At 39.8% G+C, this 17,662-nt stretch overlaps 1 protein-coding gene across 1 annotated transcript in view; it reads left to right on the top strand.

The window, feature by feature from the left end:
- The window catches only part of CNTNAP5 (contactin associated protein family member 5), a 796,713-nt gene extending 781,151 nt beyond the window's left edge, over positions 1–15,562 (top strand). The window contains exons 22-24 of the mRNA XM_077861335.1: positions 3,674–3,892; positions 5,612–5,683; positions 8,238–15,562. Coding sequence (XP_077717461.1) covers positions 3,674–3,892; positions 5,612–5,683; positions 8,238–8,434 — 488 coding nt within the window. The 3' untranslated portion in view covers positions 8,435–15,562. The remainder of the gene's footprint in view (positions 1–3,673; positions 3,893–5,611; positions 5,684–8,237) is intronic.
- Positions 15,563–17,662: the final 2,100 nt, after the last annotated feature.

Here is a 17,662-nt window from a genome sequence, read left to right as displayed (position 1 = left end):
AGCCCATATTAAGAAATAAATACACAGGGATGGCTCAGCAGTTGAGAATCTGCCTTTGGCCCAGGGCGTGATCTGGGAGTTCTGGGATCAAGTCTCACATTGGGCTTCCTGCAGGGAGCCTGCTTCTCCCTCTGCCTGTGTATCTGCCTCTCTCTGTGTCTCTCATGAATAAACAAATAAAATCTTAAAAAAAAGAGAAAAAAATATACATGTAATCCTTTAACGAGTAACAAATATGTACCACTACTGTGGCATATGTATTGGAATATTTGGAAATCAGCAGTTTCCTCTCCACTCCAATGTTCTTTTACATTTAAAGAAGTGTCACCTTACATATCTGTTGAATTCTCATTATCTTTACCTGAAAAATTCTCATGGAATCTCAGATATGCAGTAGTAGGAAGAATAATGAGCCACAGAAATACCCAAGTCCTAATCCTCAGAACCTGTGAATATATTTCGTTAAGTGGCAAGAAGGAAATAAGATTGCAAATGAAATCAATGTTACTAATCAGCTAGCTTTAAAATAAAGAGATTATCCTAGAGCATTTGGGTGAGCCCGCTGTATTCACAAGGTTCCTTAGAGTGAAAAACGGAGTCAACAAAAGAGAATTAGAAGCAGGTGTAACTGTGGAGGAAAGACACAAAGACATGCAACAGAGCTAGCTTTGAAGATATGGGAAGCCACAGGAATGTGGGTGGCTCATGCAGAAGAATGAAGCTAGACCATTCTCTTACACCATACACAAAGATAAACTTAAAATGGATGAAAGGTCTAAATGTGAGACAAGAATCCATCAAAATCCTAGAGGGAGGGGATTCCTGGGTGGCTCAGTGGTTTAGTGCCTGCATTCTGCCCAGGGCGTAATCCTGGAGTCTCGGGATTGAGTCCCACATAGGGCTCCCTGCATGACTGTGTCTCTGCCTCTGTCTATCTGTGTCTCTCATGAATAAATAAATAAAATCTTTAAAAAAAAATCCTAGAGGAAAACACAGGCAACACCCTTTTTGAACTTGGCCACAGCAACTTCTTGCAAGATACATCTATGAAGGCAAGGGAAACAAAAGCAAAAATGAACTATTGGGACTTCATCAAGAGAAAAAGCTTCTGCACAGCAAAAGAAACAGTCAGTAAAACCAAAAGACAACCTACAGAATGGGAGAAGATCTTGGCAAATGACATATCAGATAACGGGCTAGTATCCAAGATCTATAAAGAACTTCTTAAACTCAACAGCAAAGAAACAAACAATCCAATCATGAAATGGCAGAAGACATGAACAGAAATCTCACCAAAGAAGACCTACACATGGCCAACAAGTACATGAGAAAATGCTTTGCATCACTTGCCATTAGGGAAATACAAATCAAAACCACAATGAGATACCACCTCACGCCAGTGAGAATGGGGAAAATTAACAAGGCAGGAAACAACAAATATTGGAGAGGATGTGGAGAAAGGGGAACCCTTTTGCACTGCTGGTGGGAATGTGAACTGGTGCAGCCACTCTGGACAACTGTGTTGTAGTTCCGCAAAGAGTTAAAAATAGACCTGCCCTACGACCCAGCAATTGCACTGCTGGGGATTTACCCCAAAGATACAGATGCAGTGAAACGCCAGGACACCTGCACCGCGATGTTTCTAGCAGCAATGTCCACAATAGCCAAACTGTGGAAGGAGCCTCGGTGTCCATCGAAAGATGAATGGATAAAGAAGATGTGGTCTATGTATACAATGGAATATTCCTCAGCCATTAGAAACGACAAATAGTCACCATTTGCTTCAACGTGGATGTAACTGGAGGGTATTATGCTGAGTGAAGTAAGTTGATAGAAGAAAGACAAACATTATATGGTTTCATTCATTTGGGGAATATAAAAAATAGTGAAAGGGATTATGGGGGATAGGAGAGAAAATGAATGGGAAGTATCAGTGAGGGTGACAGAACATGAGAGACTCCTAACTCTGGGAAACGAACAAGGGGTAGTGGAAAGGGAGGTGGGCGGGGGGTTGGGGGGGTGACTGGGTGATGGGCACTGAGGGGGGCACTTGATGGGATGAGCACTGGGTGTTATACTATATGTTGGCAAATCGAACTCCAATAAAAAAATACACACACACACAAAAAAAAAAAGAATGTGGGTGGCTCATGGGAGCTAGAAAAGGCAAAGAAATGGATTATCCCCTAGAACTTTTAGAAGAAATGCAGCCTTGTCAGCACCTTGATTTTATTTTTTTTTTAATTTTTATTTATTTATGATAGTCACAGAGAGAGAGAGAGAGGCAGAGACACAAGCAGGCTCCATGCACCGGGAGCCCGACGTGGGATTCGATCCCGGGTCTCCAGGATCGCGCCCTGGGCCAAAGGCAGGCACCAAACCGCTGCGCCACCCAGGGATCCCAGCACCTTGATTTTAGTGCAGGGAAACCCATGTCAGACTTCTATAGAATTATAACACAATAAAGTTGTGTTGCATTGTTTAATTTAAATTGTTCGTATTTGTGGCAATTTGTTACAATGGCCTCATAAAATGAATACACATGGTTTCTTTACTTTTCCAGTAAGAAGAGAGGGATGATAAACTAGTGAGGTTTATATGGGTATTGAAGGCGGAGAACATAAGGGAAAACTAGAAAAGGCATTAACAAGAGATATTAATTTTTCCTTTTTTTCCGTATTCTCATCACATCTTTTCCTACATACTGCCAAAATAATTCTTGCTTGGAGATACATGGAGGCAATCTGATCTTTGTGGATTTGAAATAAATTATAATCTCTGCTGGGTGGAGAGGGAAGTCCTTGCCCTCTTCCAGAAAATAAACAGATCATCACAATTAGATAACCTTTTGAACCATTTAGGTAGGTTGAAACCGTTATACCTTAAGAAAAAAAGAAGCAGCTCATGTGTATTGCAATTTTATGTAATTGTATCTTAGCAATTTGTTCAAATGATCTTTACTAAAAGAGAAAGGGGCTACTGAATAATCTGACTACCAAACTTGAAGAAAATAAGACATTAGATCTTGCTGTGAATCATAAATGATTGCCTCTTCACCTTTTACAAAGACTCAAAGATACTTTGGAAAATTGCTATCAGAAAATCAGTGCTCTCCAACCAGCACCATGAACAGAACTAAGCAGGTGAAAATCTTGAATAGATGGTCAGTTTATACAGGCCACTTAAAACACTGAACATGAGACATTTATGGAAGGGCTACTTTGACTTCTATTCTCTTTAATCCATTTTTTTTTCTTTGTGACATTTTTGAGTTCAATGTTGTAATGAACACTGTAATGTACTTGTACTAATTCCCAGCATCCATAGATAAATGGTGATGGGGATAATGAAATACATTTTATAAAACATCTAGACTGTAGAACAGATTTATTAAGTCTTTGTTACAGTTCATAAAATACATGAATGAGAATTTAGAAGTTTGAAATGTTATCTCAAGGCAAAGATGGCCCTAACGGTTTTCTATGATATGTTGTTGATAAATTGATGCTTATAGTGTGGAGGTAAGGTATGGGAAGAGAGACAGGAGATGATTTCCCGTACTCAACGGACTGTAAGGTAAATTCCGTGATTTTAGACATTATTTAAAGAGGATATGGAACATAGTTTGGAAAACAAACAACTGTAAAACACAGGAGTGTCTTTCATGTTGCAGAGCATCTTGGATTGGATTCTGAAATTGCCAAAGCCAACACCCTGGGTTTTGTTGGATGCCTGTCTTCAGTCCAGTATAACCAGGTAGCACCCTTGAAGGCAGCCCTGCGTCATGCCACCATTGCACCTGTGACTGTCCAAGGGACCCTGATGGAATCCAGCTGTGGCTCCATGGTGGATGTGGATGTGAATACAGTGACCACGGTGCACTCTTCATCAGGTACACAGAATACCCAGGGGAAACTGCCTTCTTTTGATAGCACTACTTTTGATATCTTCAAGAAGTTTCTAGGTTAAAGGCTAGTATTACGCAAGCCCTTACTTTATATGATTACAGATAGTTAAGAATTATGACTGGTTTCTCATGGTTTTGAATATTATATGTGTTGAATATAATCCCACTTTTAATATGATGAGTAGTTAGAACTCAATGCATGTGTGTGTGTGTGTGTGTGTGTGTGTATATATACATACATATATATGTATGTGTATACATATCACTACAGTTTGACTACTTCTCTGAGGATCGAAGAGTTTAGGATCAGAGATGGGCAGGCTAGTTGTTGAACTAATATAAATCATGTGATTAAAATCAGCCTTTCATAATAATAAAAAGGCCCCACAGCATTATCATTTATACATCTTCTCTTATTTTACCCCTCCCTAAAACACCTTTTCTGTCTTTCCTTAGTCACCACCATCATGAGTGTCTTGAACTGTACCTGGGATTTGTCTTAATCAAGCATGGTAATCAACTGCCAAATAAGTTATTAATCATGAACAAAGAAAGGGGACTGATTTTTGCTGTTGCCTACTCATCACCAAGTTTGGTGTTTTCCTGGAAGCAGTGAGGTGTAATAGAAGGAAACAGAATGTGACAGTTGACTAGCCTTGATTTGAATTCTAACTCTTATAGAACTCCAGACATGTTACTAAATAACTTCAATGTAGGGATTCCTGGGTGTCTTAGTGGTTGAGCTTCTGCCTTCGACTTGTCCCAGAGTCCCAGGATTGAGTCCTGCATCAGGCTCCCTGCATGGAGTCTGCTTCTCCCTCTGCCTGTGTCTCTGCTTCTCTCTCTCTCTCTCTCTCTCTCTGTGTGTGTCTCATGAAAAAAAATAGAAAACATTTTTAAAAACAAATAAACAAACAAATAACTTCAACCTAATCTCCTATCCGTGAAGTGGGAAAAATAATACTTATGTTGTAGGCGTTTTCTGAGGATGAAGGGATGCTGATGTCATCCAATATTGTATTGAACATTCCACGTGTGCTATATGCATACATATGGATATCATTACCCCCTTGTAATACATTTGCAGATTTGTTATTTAAAAATGTCTCTAGTTCAACAAGTGGCAGAGCAAGATTCAAATCCAGGTCTATGTGCCTTCAAATTTAATGATCTTTTTTCTTTGACCATTTATGTTAATGTACATAGTGAAATCCCTCTCCCTGTCATTGAGGGTTTCTTGGGGGTGTTAATCCTCCAGCACTTTTGTCTTTCCCTGTCAATGGACTCAGAATCCTTGAGCAGCTAAAGAAACCTCTGAAGCAGAGAGCATATGCATGCTTGAGGTAAGAGGCTATTGTAATGAAGAAGGAGAGTCCAACCAAGCAGAGAGGGTACCCTAGGTTAGGCTGGGAGGTAAAATGTAGGTGAAAGCAGATATGGGTGGGTTCTACCATCATTTGTTTCAGCCAATTATCTTACAGCTGACATAGAAGCTACTAGTCATGGAACTATGGGGTGGAAGTTTTGTACTTTTGTGTGTATGTTTGTCTGGGTTTCTAAAAAAAAAAAAAAAAAAGCAAGCTCACAACTGTTTGAGAGCACTTGGTCTAATCCACAGATACGTCATCATCTCAAGTCCATATTGTAGACCTCCTTCCTGTACTTTGAGTCAGGAGTGAGTGTCATGTCTTTTACTCTTTGCAGATCCCTTTGGGAAGACAGATGAGCGAGAACCACTCACCAATGCAGTTCGAAGTGACTCAGCTGTCATTGGAGGTAAATCATTCCTGTTGCTGAAAACAGAGGGGACATAAATGATTCTGTACTTGGGAGAGATTTGATTCCTTCCTTAATTATGGCCACCTAGCATACAGAATCCTGCATGATCTGCAAGACTGTGAGCCTTTTCATGAATAGGCATGGGTGCTGTATGATTCAAGGCACCCCCTCCCCCTAAGCATCCGCAGCTCCATGGACGCATCCTGCCCTTGATCCATCAGGCAGCTGACTACCGAGTCAACAGCTGGAACATTTACTTAGCGACAGACAGTGCACTGTGTTCATCTCATCCGGTTGTCAGTTTTCCTAAAGCACAAACAAAGCGCACCAATAAAACATATGGGAAGAAGCCACGTTGGGGCAGACAGATGGGTGAAGCTCCAGTCCTGTTGGTTTTCTCCACCAAGTGATTTGGGTTGGATCTAATGAGCAGGGTGAAGCCCACAGGAATGGAGTTTCAAATCCAGCAGCACATATGTTACAGATACAGATCTTGTCTGCTCTGCTGTGAGCTCAGCTCTCCCTCCCACCTCCCCTGTCTTTCCATTTTCTCACCGACTGTCGGTCTCACCTCTTTTTATCTTGCCTCAGCCTGGCCACTGCCTCCAGTAACTTTTTTTTTCCCCTTCTGGGCTTGCAACACAGAATGATTCCCAAACCTTGTTTAATGTAAGATGCCCCTGAAAGACTGAATTCATTGCCATCCAAGAACCATAGCTCCAGCAGGTGCCCCCATCACTGCCTTCTGGCAGGCAAGATTAACTGATCCACACCAGATGGAGTTCTTTTAAAAGTCAGCAGTATCCATTCATTTAGCTTCTATTTAATGAGTCTTAGCTATGGGTCAGGCCCTGTGCTAAGTATAGGAATACATGGTGAAAGATGTGGATGCTGCCCGCAATGAGCCCACAGCCTGGTACAGGAGGGCACTGGTAAACAGAACACGTTGGAATTGGTGAGTGGTGTTTTGAGGAGGAAGTACAAACGGCTGTGGGTGCACCATTACAATGCAATTGTGAGGAATAAAAACCATAACCTTTCCTTAAGAAGTTCTTAAAATGACTGACCTGAATTTCTGCTTCAGGGGAGAGAGTCCAACTTGATTTTTATTTGGCATTAAGAAACATAGAAAAGAATGTGCCTGTTTCTCTTCCTACAGTTTCACATTTGACAAGAAAAGACTTTTGTGACTGCTGACATTTTCTCACCCAGTAACGTGCTTCTGTGAGTCTCTAAGAGCAGGAAAGGCATCCCAATCCCTTGGGAAAACTCCTCCAATTCTGAACAGTCTGTGTACTAAAGGAGTAGAAACTGGTTCTGTACTGTATCTCATAAAGCTGCGGCCCGATCGTAGGAGTCCCTCACTACGATCCGGTTTACTCATGTTGTTAACTTGGGTGGTTTTCCTCTGCCTTGTTCTAAAATAGTCAGGGAGGATGATGTATAATGGTTTTAGAGTATTAAAAAAAAAGTAAACCATCTTAATCATGGCCCCAGCTCTGATACAAATCATAAAAAATGTACAGTCAACATATCTAGCTCTCAAATGCCCATACATGTAAATCAAAATGCAAGATGTCCAAAACTATCTTTCTAAAATAAGCATATTTCGTCACCATCCGTTCTACTTAGAAAAACAAAAACAGCGGCATGTATGCTTTCTTGGGAATACATTTATATTTGAATATCATAAACACATCTCAAAATTTAATGATGAAAAACCTACATCCACGTATAGATGCATTCTCTCTTTAAGAGTCACTAGTTTCTACATTGTCACCCTCTTTTTGCTGACTTTGTTTTTCTCATCCCCAGAGGCTGCTGGCGAAGGTAGGGACAAGACCTTTGAGTCAGCAAGGGCAACTTGCCGAGTAGAAGCAGTAAAATCACATGCAATCAAAGCAGGCAGAAATCCGACCTAACTGGAAGAAGTTTGCCATTTCAGTTGACTCTGAGTCTCTGGATGATAGAGGCATACTGTTCTGAACTGTCCCATGTCTAGCAGAGTGCACAGCAGTGAAGAATGTCCTACATGTTTGGGAAGCATTCCATTATTAACAAAAAATGTTTGGCAAAGCAAGCATATACCAGAAACAAATTTAGACCAGGAGAATATGTACTGAGGCCTGGGATACTCCACTATGGTTTTCTAGGGTGCTAAAGTAGTTCTAAAATACTCAGTTGTAAGAAGTGACGAATGATTAAACATCACAAATATGCTAATTAAATGATTCTGTCGCATTCTTTAAATCAGGTCTTGAGGAAATAACTAAGAAATCCTTTGCCAGTCTGAGTCCATATTTAAATGATGACATTCTCTGATTTAGACTGACTTTATTCCTGGCCAGTCTGGAAGAGGAGATTTTTCAGTAACTGAAGACTGAATGCAGTTTAGCTGGTCTTCAGTTCTAAGCATGCAGCAGGGTTTGTTGCTGTTTGTTTTGTCTTGTTTCTTTCTCCTAAGTGCCTTCCCTGTCTAGACTGAATCACCTCTTTTGAGTGGATGATCTGTGATGATTTCCATCTCTCTTTCTTTCCTCTTTATCAACAGGAGTAATAGCGGTGGTGATATTCATCATCTTCTCTATCATCGGCATCATGACCCGGTTCCTTTACCAGCATAAGCAGTCACACCGTACTAACCAGATGAAGGAGAAGGAATACCCAGAAAATTTGGACAGTTCCTTTAGAAATGACATTGACTTGCAAAACACAGTGAGCGAATGTAAGCGGGAATATTTCATCTGAAAAACTGCAGGGTCACCTAATATTCTCTTTTGGGTTGTTGTTATTTTTTTCTCCTTTTTCCTCTCTTTTAATTTTGGTCATTCTCCTTTTCCTATTAGTTTGCCAATTATTTTTGGCACATACCCGTATCAGCCACAGCTTCTATATCCCCTTAACCCAGCCCAGAAGACCAGGCAGCTATGGCCACTGCCTTCCTTTCTGATAAACTTATTGTGATGATAATGATCACTCAAGAGACTGACTTTGCTCCTCTAGATAAAGAAGAGACACATGTGTGCACATGTGCATATTTAGTTCTGTATTTCCAGTTTCTAAGTAAGATGCACTCTTTAGTTCCACAGCTGTTCTGTCTTGCATTAAACCTCAGGCTTGCTTTGAACCTGAGCTCTGTGACTTAGGCTTATGACACTCATCCTTGACATCCTCCCCCATCTCAAGTTCATTCCTACCAGGGAACTCAGGGTAGAGGAAGAAGATGCTAAAGGTCTGGTTCGCTTCAGTGGCACTTTCAAAGGAATAAGAGAGGTTCGTTATGTGTTGATTTTCCTTAGCAAGGGACGCCCATTGCCCTAACTCATCACCTTTTTTCACTTTGACTCTTATCCCCTGAGTATTTCAAATATAGGATTCCTGACAGTAGTGAGCTATTCCTTTGCTCCTTTCTTACCAGTCTCTCCTGGGGCCGACACTTTAGAACAGCACACAATAGCATAAACCTAGGGGAAGCATGGAAAATAGTAGCTTGAAACTAGGAGGTAAAAAAGGAAGCTGCTAGGAAGTAGATGTTCTATAACTTCAAAAATGCCTCTTCCAATTTTGTAAGAAATGTTAGCTAGGTTATTCCTGGGATTATTATACTGAGGTATATATATACATATATAAGTTGCTGCAGCATAAAGAAATTTAAATAAAAGTCTAAAATAGCACCTGTCCATGAAAGAGTTTAAACCATCTTAACTAAGCTTTAAAAACAAAAACAAAATTTAAGAAAAAATCAAAACTGCGTGAAAGAAGAGAAATACCAAGCAGGATTCTTCCCTTCCATCTACTCACCAAAGATCCGGTGAATAAAGCAAATGCAGATTTCATGTTTTAGGGCAGACACATTATCCACCTCTGTCCATAGAGCCATTCTCTGGAAGGTTCGAGGTGTACTGACTGATGGAGCATATGATTTGTGTAGTGAATCCTCACTGCTTAGTTTCAGAGGAGCCCATAAGTTCTACAGTAGATCACATTTTCAAGTCATCTACACCCTATGTATATAAAGCCCCCTCCCCCATCTTTGTGTAGGCGTAGACTCCCAGATGAGATGATGGTAAGTTTCAGCACCTTTTCCCCTCTGGATAACAAAGCTTCAAAGAAATACAGTCATTCCTTCAAGAAGGCATCTCCAGTTCATTCATGAAGTGGTGGTAAGAATCCTGATGATTTTTTGCTATGGCAACAGGTCTAGATCTTTGCTTCTGGGCCATCTTGGAGAAAAAGAGAAGAGAAAACAATATCAATCCTTCAGAATGCTGGGAATGCCAATATAATGATCCACAGATGTGGAAAGTACTTGCCGATTCTCTTTACAAGACAGATTTGGTTTGGGAAACGATTACCACATCGAAGTTTGCCAGCCTTGACAGTTAGCAGACATTCCATCTTGTTCTTAGAGTGTCTCTCGCTTCTGATTATTTAACACTCCCCTGCGTGGCCAGATTCCCAATGAACAACTCATTAGCTCCATCTCATTTCAAATCCATTTCAGGCTTTTCTTTCAGTGTCTGAGCACATGGGTAAGGATTCATCTTATAATCATATTTCTCAAATTTAGGGTGTTGTTCTAAATATACATTCTCTTCTAAAAACTTTCTGTGGATTCTTAATCACTTCATCATTATATCGTTTTGCTAGTAAACTTATTTAAAGTGATTCCAACATGAGCATCTTTTTTTTTCCTTCCAGCTTTTTAATAAGATGAATGATCCATCAATAAGAGGAAAGATTTTTAATATTGTTTTCTCCTGCCCTGTCCACCTCTATTTCCCATTTTCATTTTTGAATTTTCTACTTCCATAAAGGCTGTATAAATCAGCCTTTTGCTTGGATACATAGTCCTTTGTCCCCTGAAATAAAAGTCACCATGAAGTGCAATGGGTTTAGCCTGAAGCATCTCCAGTAATGAAGTGGAAAGGCAAAGGAAGGTGTGAGTAATAAAACTGGAACCCCTCATTATTCAAGTCTCTGAGAAACGAGGACTATATTTGCTGACATGGTGCTAATAGAAGAAATGGAGAACTAGCAAAGGCCAACTCAGAGTACTTGCTTTCCTCATCTACTTATATATGCTCGTAGGTAGTTCTATAGTGTGAAGAATATATGAAGCTCTATCCTTGCCGCATCTGCACTGCAGAATCCACCAGCACGCCTCTCCGTGCACGTAGACGATGTATACATACGCACGACGTATCCAGACCTACGAACCAATGCCAAGACCGTGCAGTCAGCACATCACTCTTACAAGTAGAGTCTCAGGGCTAAACCAGAATTACTTTTACAGGGTTGGATTATTTCGTAACCCCAGAGAACACTAACTTTCACTAGGTGTATATGGAAATAAGCAAGCTGCTCCCTCCAAAGCAAAACACAATTTCCCCTCAGAATTAAGTGCTAACTCTGCCTGTCTTTCCTCAGTGGTACCAAATCCATGTAGTTTTGTGCAATTGTTCAATTGTGTGAGTGTTTGGATATTTGAGTGATTATAATCTAAAACAAATAGTCTTTGAAAGCATTCTGACCCTCCTTAATCACTGTTTTCTGCTTGGATAATCAAGGTCCCTGACATGCCAGCTGGACCACCATAATCCTCCACTGTAACACTTGGTCCTTGGTAACTGCTGATTACAGAAAGATTTTATGGAGTGTGGTCACTTTATAGCAAAACCAAAAACACCTGTGCAATTTCACATTCTAAGGGGCATATTTTATCAATATAATTACCACCAAACAAGCTTATTTATGTAGCAATAGTATATTTGCTTACCCTAAAATATATTAAACACCCACTGCATCACTCATTGTGCATATAGGTTAGACTGCCGTGGTCTCTATGAGAATTAATCTAGAGAATTAGACATTTGTCACTTCTCTAGACATATGTTTATGAATAGCTTAGCCTCTTCTATTCACTCTCAACTGCATATGGGAGATTTATTTTAAAGGTCCTGAGACTGAATTTTTAAAACAGTTTCTGTTCTCTTTAGTAATAACAGAGGTGGTATAACCTGACTTCTACGCCACCCCAGGGTAGCAGGAGCAGGATCAGAACAAAAGAAATAAACGTTTTTCTTTCTTTGTTCATCATGAAGTATTTACTGAATGCCCAGTGCTCCAAGGGTTATGCTAGATATGGGCTGTACAATAATAAAGTATACCTTGTTCTTGCCCTTGGAAGAGCTCAAAGTCTATCAGGGTGGGTACATATTGTTGTAACAGAGGTATGCAGAAGGTGCTAGAATGGAAAGCAAGGTCCAGCATAATCATTTTTGCAAAGCCTTGGCTAGAGACTTAAGCAGATGAATTTCTGGAAATACTCATAATTTTTTTCTTGCATAGCCCATCTTAACAAGCTGCTTTGTTTCTCTTCCTCAAAGCAAATATCTACCTATGCAGATATTTTTCTCTAGAGGGAAATAGACTAACTCTTTAGGAACAGCAAGAAAAGATGATCCTTGTCTCTAAAGAACTTTGGAGGAGGGAGAATTCTCTCCATCTTTACTTCATTTCAGGTTGGGGGATTCTGAAAATCCTTCCCATCAATCAGACCTGATAGTGACGGCTTGGGGACCCTCCCTGGGGTAGAGACAAAAATCTCCATTTCCACCCCTCTCCTCTTTTATCTGTTCTTTCAGTGCCATGTGTTTATGACCTTTTGCATCTCATTTGCTCTTCCGGATGACACTTAAGGTGTCTGCTGTCCTTCCGCCCCTCCTAAAACTCTTCTTTGTCCCCATGAACCATTTGACTCTATTTAGAATGATCTCTGAGAACTAAATGAAGTATCTTTGAGTAAGTAACTGACTAAAAGTTGTTGGCCATCTACGTGAGGTCTCACCTCTGTACTCTGGGTGAGTTTTTTTCCAATCCTGAAAGTCACACCTGTCTCTTCTCTGCAGGAAGCTTATTCACTTACAGGAGCCTCACTGGGAGGCTACAGAGTGTCTTTTCCAAGATATTCAAGGAAATAGAAATCGGGCTGTTGAAATCTTTCTTATAAAAGCCTTGACAGTTTGTCTACCAACATCCTAGATTCCTTTGAATCCCTCATAGCTGCAATCCATCAAATCCACATTGTAATACCAGCTCGCCAAGGGGAATTTGAGACAGTGTGTAGCTCTGCTACTCATTTTTCTTTAACCTAAATGCTTTGACATACTTAGGCTTCAATTGTCCTACAGATCACAAGTGGACCAAATAAATAGAGGTTTCCTTGTTCCTGTAGATGTGAAAGTGGTTAATGGAAGAAGGTGTAAGCAAACCCCAAACTTTCAGAATACCTGGAGGATAACTGAGTGCTATTTCATGTCTCTCATGCAGTTTGAAAATGTTTTCTTTATTTTTATTTTTTGAAAATGTTTCCTTTAAAAGACACATAGTGTACTTGAATTACTTCCACATACTGTTCTTGGTTCTTTGTCAACCTGTACTCTTATACCCGCACCCTTACTTGGTGGGCATTGCAGATTTGGGTGTCCCCAGTTTTCATCTCTGTTTCCACAAATCCTAAATAGTTGAACCTTTTAAAGGGAAAAACAGTGTAAACAGACACATACACAAAGACTTTGTAAAATAGGGCTGTTAGTCAAGCTTTCTTCAGGATGTTCTACATACACATCTGTTTAGTAGGGATAGACAAATTTCCTCTTGAGTTGGCAGTTATTTGAAACCTTCATATAAGGTTTTAATATTGAACTCTTGCTATGTTTGAGTGAGTTTTCTCTTATTTTGCACTAAGGTACTCTGAGGAAGAACAGAAAAGCACATTTTTTTAGTGAAATATTGTACTTTGTAAGCTAGTTGTCTGTCTTTTGTAATGTTTATAGACTACAAAGTGGCTGAGCAGACATAAGCAAGGATAAAGGCAAAAGTTGGTGTTGGTGTTTTGACCACACCTGCCAAGAACATGTTGAGGAGGAAGAGGGAATCTGTGGCAACAATTGGTGGCCTCTCAGATGTAGAGGGTCATTGTTCCCATCATGGATCAGTGGCAGCAGCTCTTCCCATGCTCTTGGCTCCTAAATCAGGAGTTCCTTCAGTGCATTTGGACCATTGTCTTACACATTAGGGAAAGAGGCAATATCATGGGGTTTACATAAATAATTCATTACCTACCTTTGCATGACACATTTTTTACCCTTCCCAGCCTATTGCAACCACATCTTTTTTTCTTTTAAATTATGTTTATTTCCTCAAGATTTTCCCAGGATGCTTTAGTGCTATCACCACAATGATCTATCCTGCCCAGGTTGAACACCCAGATGCAATTTTAAGGAAAAGAAACTGTCAAAAGACTCTTTAGGTTCACTATCCCAAATCAAAACTCCCATGAGTGGAAGGCTTGAGGTCCTTAAATCAGTCTACTGGTCCTTCTTTCCCCTTCATTGGTCCCGCCATAGGCATGACATTATAAACATTATATTATATGACATTATAAAAAGATACGATACTCTCCATTCCTGATAGTGAATACTCCCAGGGACCCACCATCTAACACTATTTGTAAACACTGCCTTTCTTAATCATTCCCAGTGACACAGGGAAAATTTTACAAAATACCAGTATAAAATTTAGAGAGTAGTACATGACCATGACCAAAGATGAATCTAATTGTTTCAGTAATTAAATACTGGTCTTATTTTCATTTGCTTCATGTTCTCCCATGCCTCAGATGCCAGAAGTAGCCTCAGAGGACATGAACAAGGTGCTGGGTATGAAAGAGGAGCATTGTATTACTCTGCAGACTCTTTGGGAGGCACATAAGTAGAAATATTATTATCCTTAAAGTTTCATTGAAACTTTAAGGATAATATTCACAGGCATCTGCTTAGTCATATTTTTCCATTATAGTCAACCCCATCCCAAAGGCTTTACATGAAATATTAACATAGTCTCTTCTATTTGAATGGCAGTGTCAAACTGTGTAACCTTGTCCTGCCTTAAATACTCATGCAAAAAATACCAAACCCTGCTTTAGAGCAACATAGTTATAGTATGAGGAGGACTTTCCATTTAGTGAGATCTAATGCCAAGACTTTTCTCCTTCTGAAGCCAGTAGTTGACAGGCCTTCTGATATTCTGAGCCGTCTTGGGTTGTCACTTCCCTCAGTCAACTGGTAGAGGCAAAAAGGGTACAGGGTTGTTACTGGGAATACACATGCCCGCTGGGGGGTGGCGGGGGGGACCAGGAGTCTGCCTCCAGGATTTGACAGGTAAGGAGTCAGTAAACATTTTCAGTTAAAAGGCTGGATGGTCAATACTTTAGGCTCTGAAACCAGACAGTCTTGGTTGCACATATTCACTTCTGCTTTTGTAGCGGGAAGTGGGACATACATGCCATGGCTACATTCCAATAAAACTTTATTTACAAAAACAGGCAACTGGTCATATTTGAACCATGGACTGCAGTTTGCTGATCTCTGTGACAGAGCATTATTACCATGTCCATTTCAAATGGGATATCAGTCTCTCTGGCATGCAGTGGCCCTCATTTTTTGAGGAATTAGAGTGGGAAGATTATTTTTAACAAATAAACAATAAAATGCAAAATAACCTCTCCCCTCAAAAACTATATGTTGGACTTTTTGTTATGGCAAAAGCACAAAACAGGTCACCTCTCTTTGTAGATCTGCCACAGTCTAGCTTTTCCTTTGGAGCTTCTCATTTTTGTTCTTAAAACAGAATCCCAAGTGATGTTGCCTCGTTCCAAGTCAGTTTTGTAGACCACGTAACATGTCTTAATACACTGTATGGGGAAAAATAAAAGTTAGCCTTAGATTTCTTTGTTTTCTATGGTTACTGTTGTACAGAAGAAAGACTTAAACTGTAAATAATGTATATTTAATAAAGAGAGATTTTGTATGATTTTGTGTGGAAGCTAAATGTGTCTTGCCGTGTTTTCTTGGGTTAATGAAGTGTCAAACAATTAATCCCTTAGCTCCCATTCTCATCCCTTAGACCATTAACTCCCAGAAAACATGACCTGTTCTGTTGCTGGAGAAACATGAAACTCCCACTCCCTGGGTTTATTGATCTCAGCAGGCCTGAAAGTGCTGTCTTGGGCTGTCTCATCACTCAGCTGAATTATACTTGCTTGTGTGTCTGGCTCAAATGTGTACAAGAGCAAGCTCATTGACTTGGTCAAAAGTCACTTCAGGGTTCTGGAGCCATCCAGGTTTCAGCTTCCCACATGAGATCCTGGGCTTCTGTTAAGCCTTTATCAGAGCCCATTTCCAGCAGCCACATTTCTTACCTCACTTTGCCTTCTCTATCTTTTCAGAGTCCTAAGCCCAACCATACTCTATGTGTTTAAGGTACTAAACATCCATTGTCATGAAATAGAACTCACTTCATATGTTGCTTATTGACATTTCTGTGTATGGGGCAGTTAGTCAACAAATAGACATGAAAAATTGGCAAAGTTTTTAGACAGGAGAGGGACACTGTCAGATTTACCTTTTATAAAATCACATCTAACTTTTCAATGAATAATAGGCCATAGGCAAATATGAAAAGAGAAAAGAATGATTAGGATCCACCACTCCAATGGTGGTTTGGACAAGGGCTGTAGTAGGAAAGACTACCATAGTAGCTGGTCCAGACAAAACCCAGAGGGCTTGCTGATGGACTCAAAGGAGATTGTGAGCAGAAAGAAAGGAATCAAGAATGATTAGAATTTTAGGCTTAAGCAACTGAATGGACAGGAGCAAATAGCTTTGTTTTGGAGAAGAGAGGCTGGGAAGTAGGAAGGGTGAATCATGAGTTCAATTTGGGATTTTTTAAAGTTTGAGATTCTCTAGGCAGGTATCAATGTATGTGTCTGCCGTTCAGGAGTGTGGTCTAGTCTGGAGAGACATGTGGGATATATATATATGCAAGAGAGAAAGAAAGTCTGGTTGAGAATAACCAGGGCATAACTAGAAAACAGAGCCTGGTCTGTTAGAGGAAAAGAAGGCAGACACTGAGGAAGGAACAAGACCAGGTGAGTAAGTTGGAGCCCAGAGAAACAAGTACTTAACCAAGAGGAAATGAACAGTCCTTAAATGCTACTGAAAACTAAGTCAGATGAGAATACACAAACACTACAGGCTTTAGCAAGATTAAAGTACTGAAGACCCTTCTTAAATCCACTTAATGAAGAAGTAAGGAGTAAATACAATTTTTAAGTCAACTGAAGGGATGGAGAAGCTAGAGGACAGCATGGGATAAGGCTCAATGCCATAATTATATGGTAGAAATGCATGGACTTTGTAGCCAGGCAAACTACCAGGGCTCAAATCCCATAAAGTACCATTATTTAGTTTTGTCACTTGAAATAAATTAACCACCATAATTCTTAGGTTTTGAAGATGTAAATTGGAAAATTAAAAACAAAACCTTTAGTAACCCTGAGTATCAAATGAAGTAATACATGCAAACCACTTAGCTGCATACGTGGACAGTAGAGCCCTCCATAAATGCTGTCATTAATTATCTCTTCATCCTTTCCTAGTGTTTTGAAAACAAATGATACATATCATACATAATTTAAAAAGCCAGGTACAGAAAAGGCAGTCATGCTTTGTTCTGTAAGGAGGCTCAGTAGTAGTTTGCAAGCAGATTGGACTATGAAGAGGTCTTAAGTTCTAGCTCTGGCTCTGCCGTAAATGAACTTTTGAGATGCCCTTTCCCCACAAAAGCAGATACAAGATTGTAAATAACGAAACAAATCAATTACCTTAAATGTCAATAATAATCTTTCATATTAGAGAACTTGACCTCATGGGCTTTTGGCCAGAAAGTGCTTCAAATTCCAACTCTATTAATTAGTAGCTGAAGGACAGTAATAAATATGTCCTTTCTTATCTTTGAGTTTCAGTACCTGATCATTCAATGGATTTTAAAACAACATTTATGTTAAACATATATTAGTTTCCCTACTCTCTTTATCATGAGCTGCTTTCTAGTCATATAATCAGAGAGTAA

This window comes from Canis aureus, chromosome 20, assembly GCF_053574225.1.
Source record: "Canis aureus isolate CA01 chromosome 20, VMU_Caureus_v.1.0, whole genome shotgun sequence".
Lineage (NCBI taxonomy): Eukaryota > Metazoa > Chordata > Mammalia > Carnivora > Canidae > Canis > Canis aureus.
Note: the sequence above shows the minus strand (reverse complement) of the source record. Positions and strands in the feature narration are given on the sequence as shown.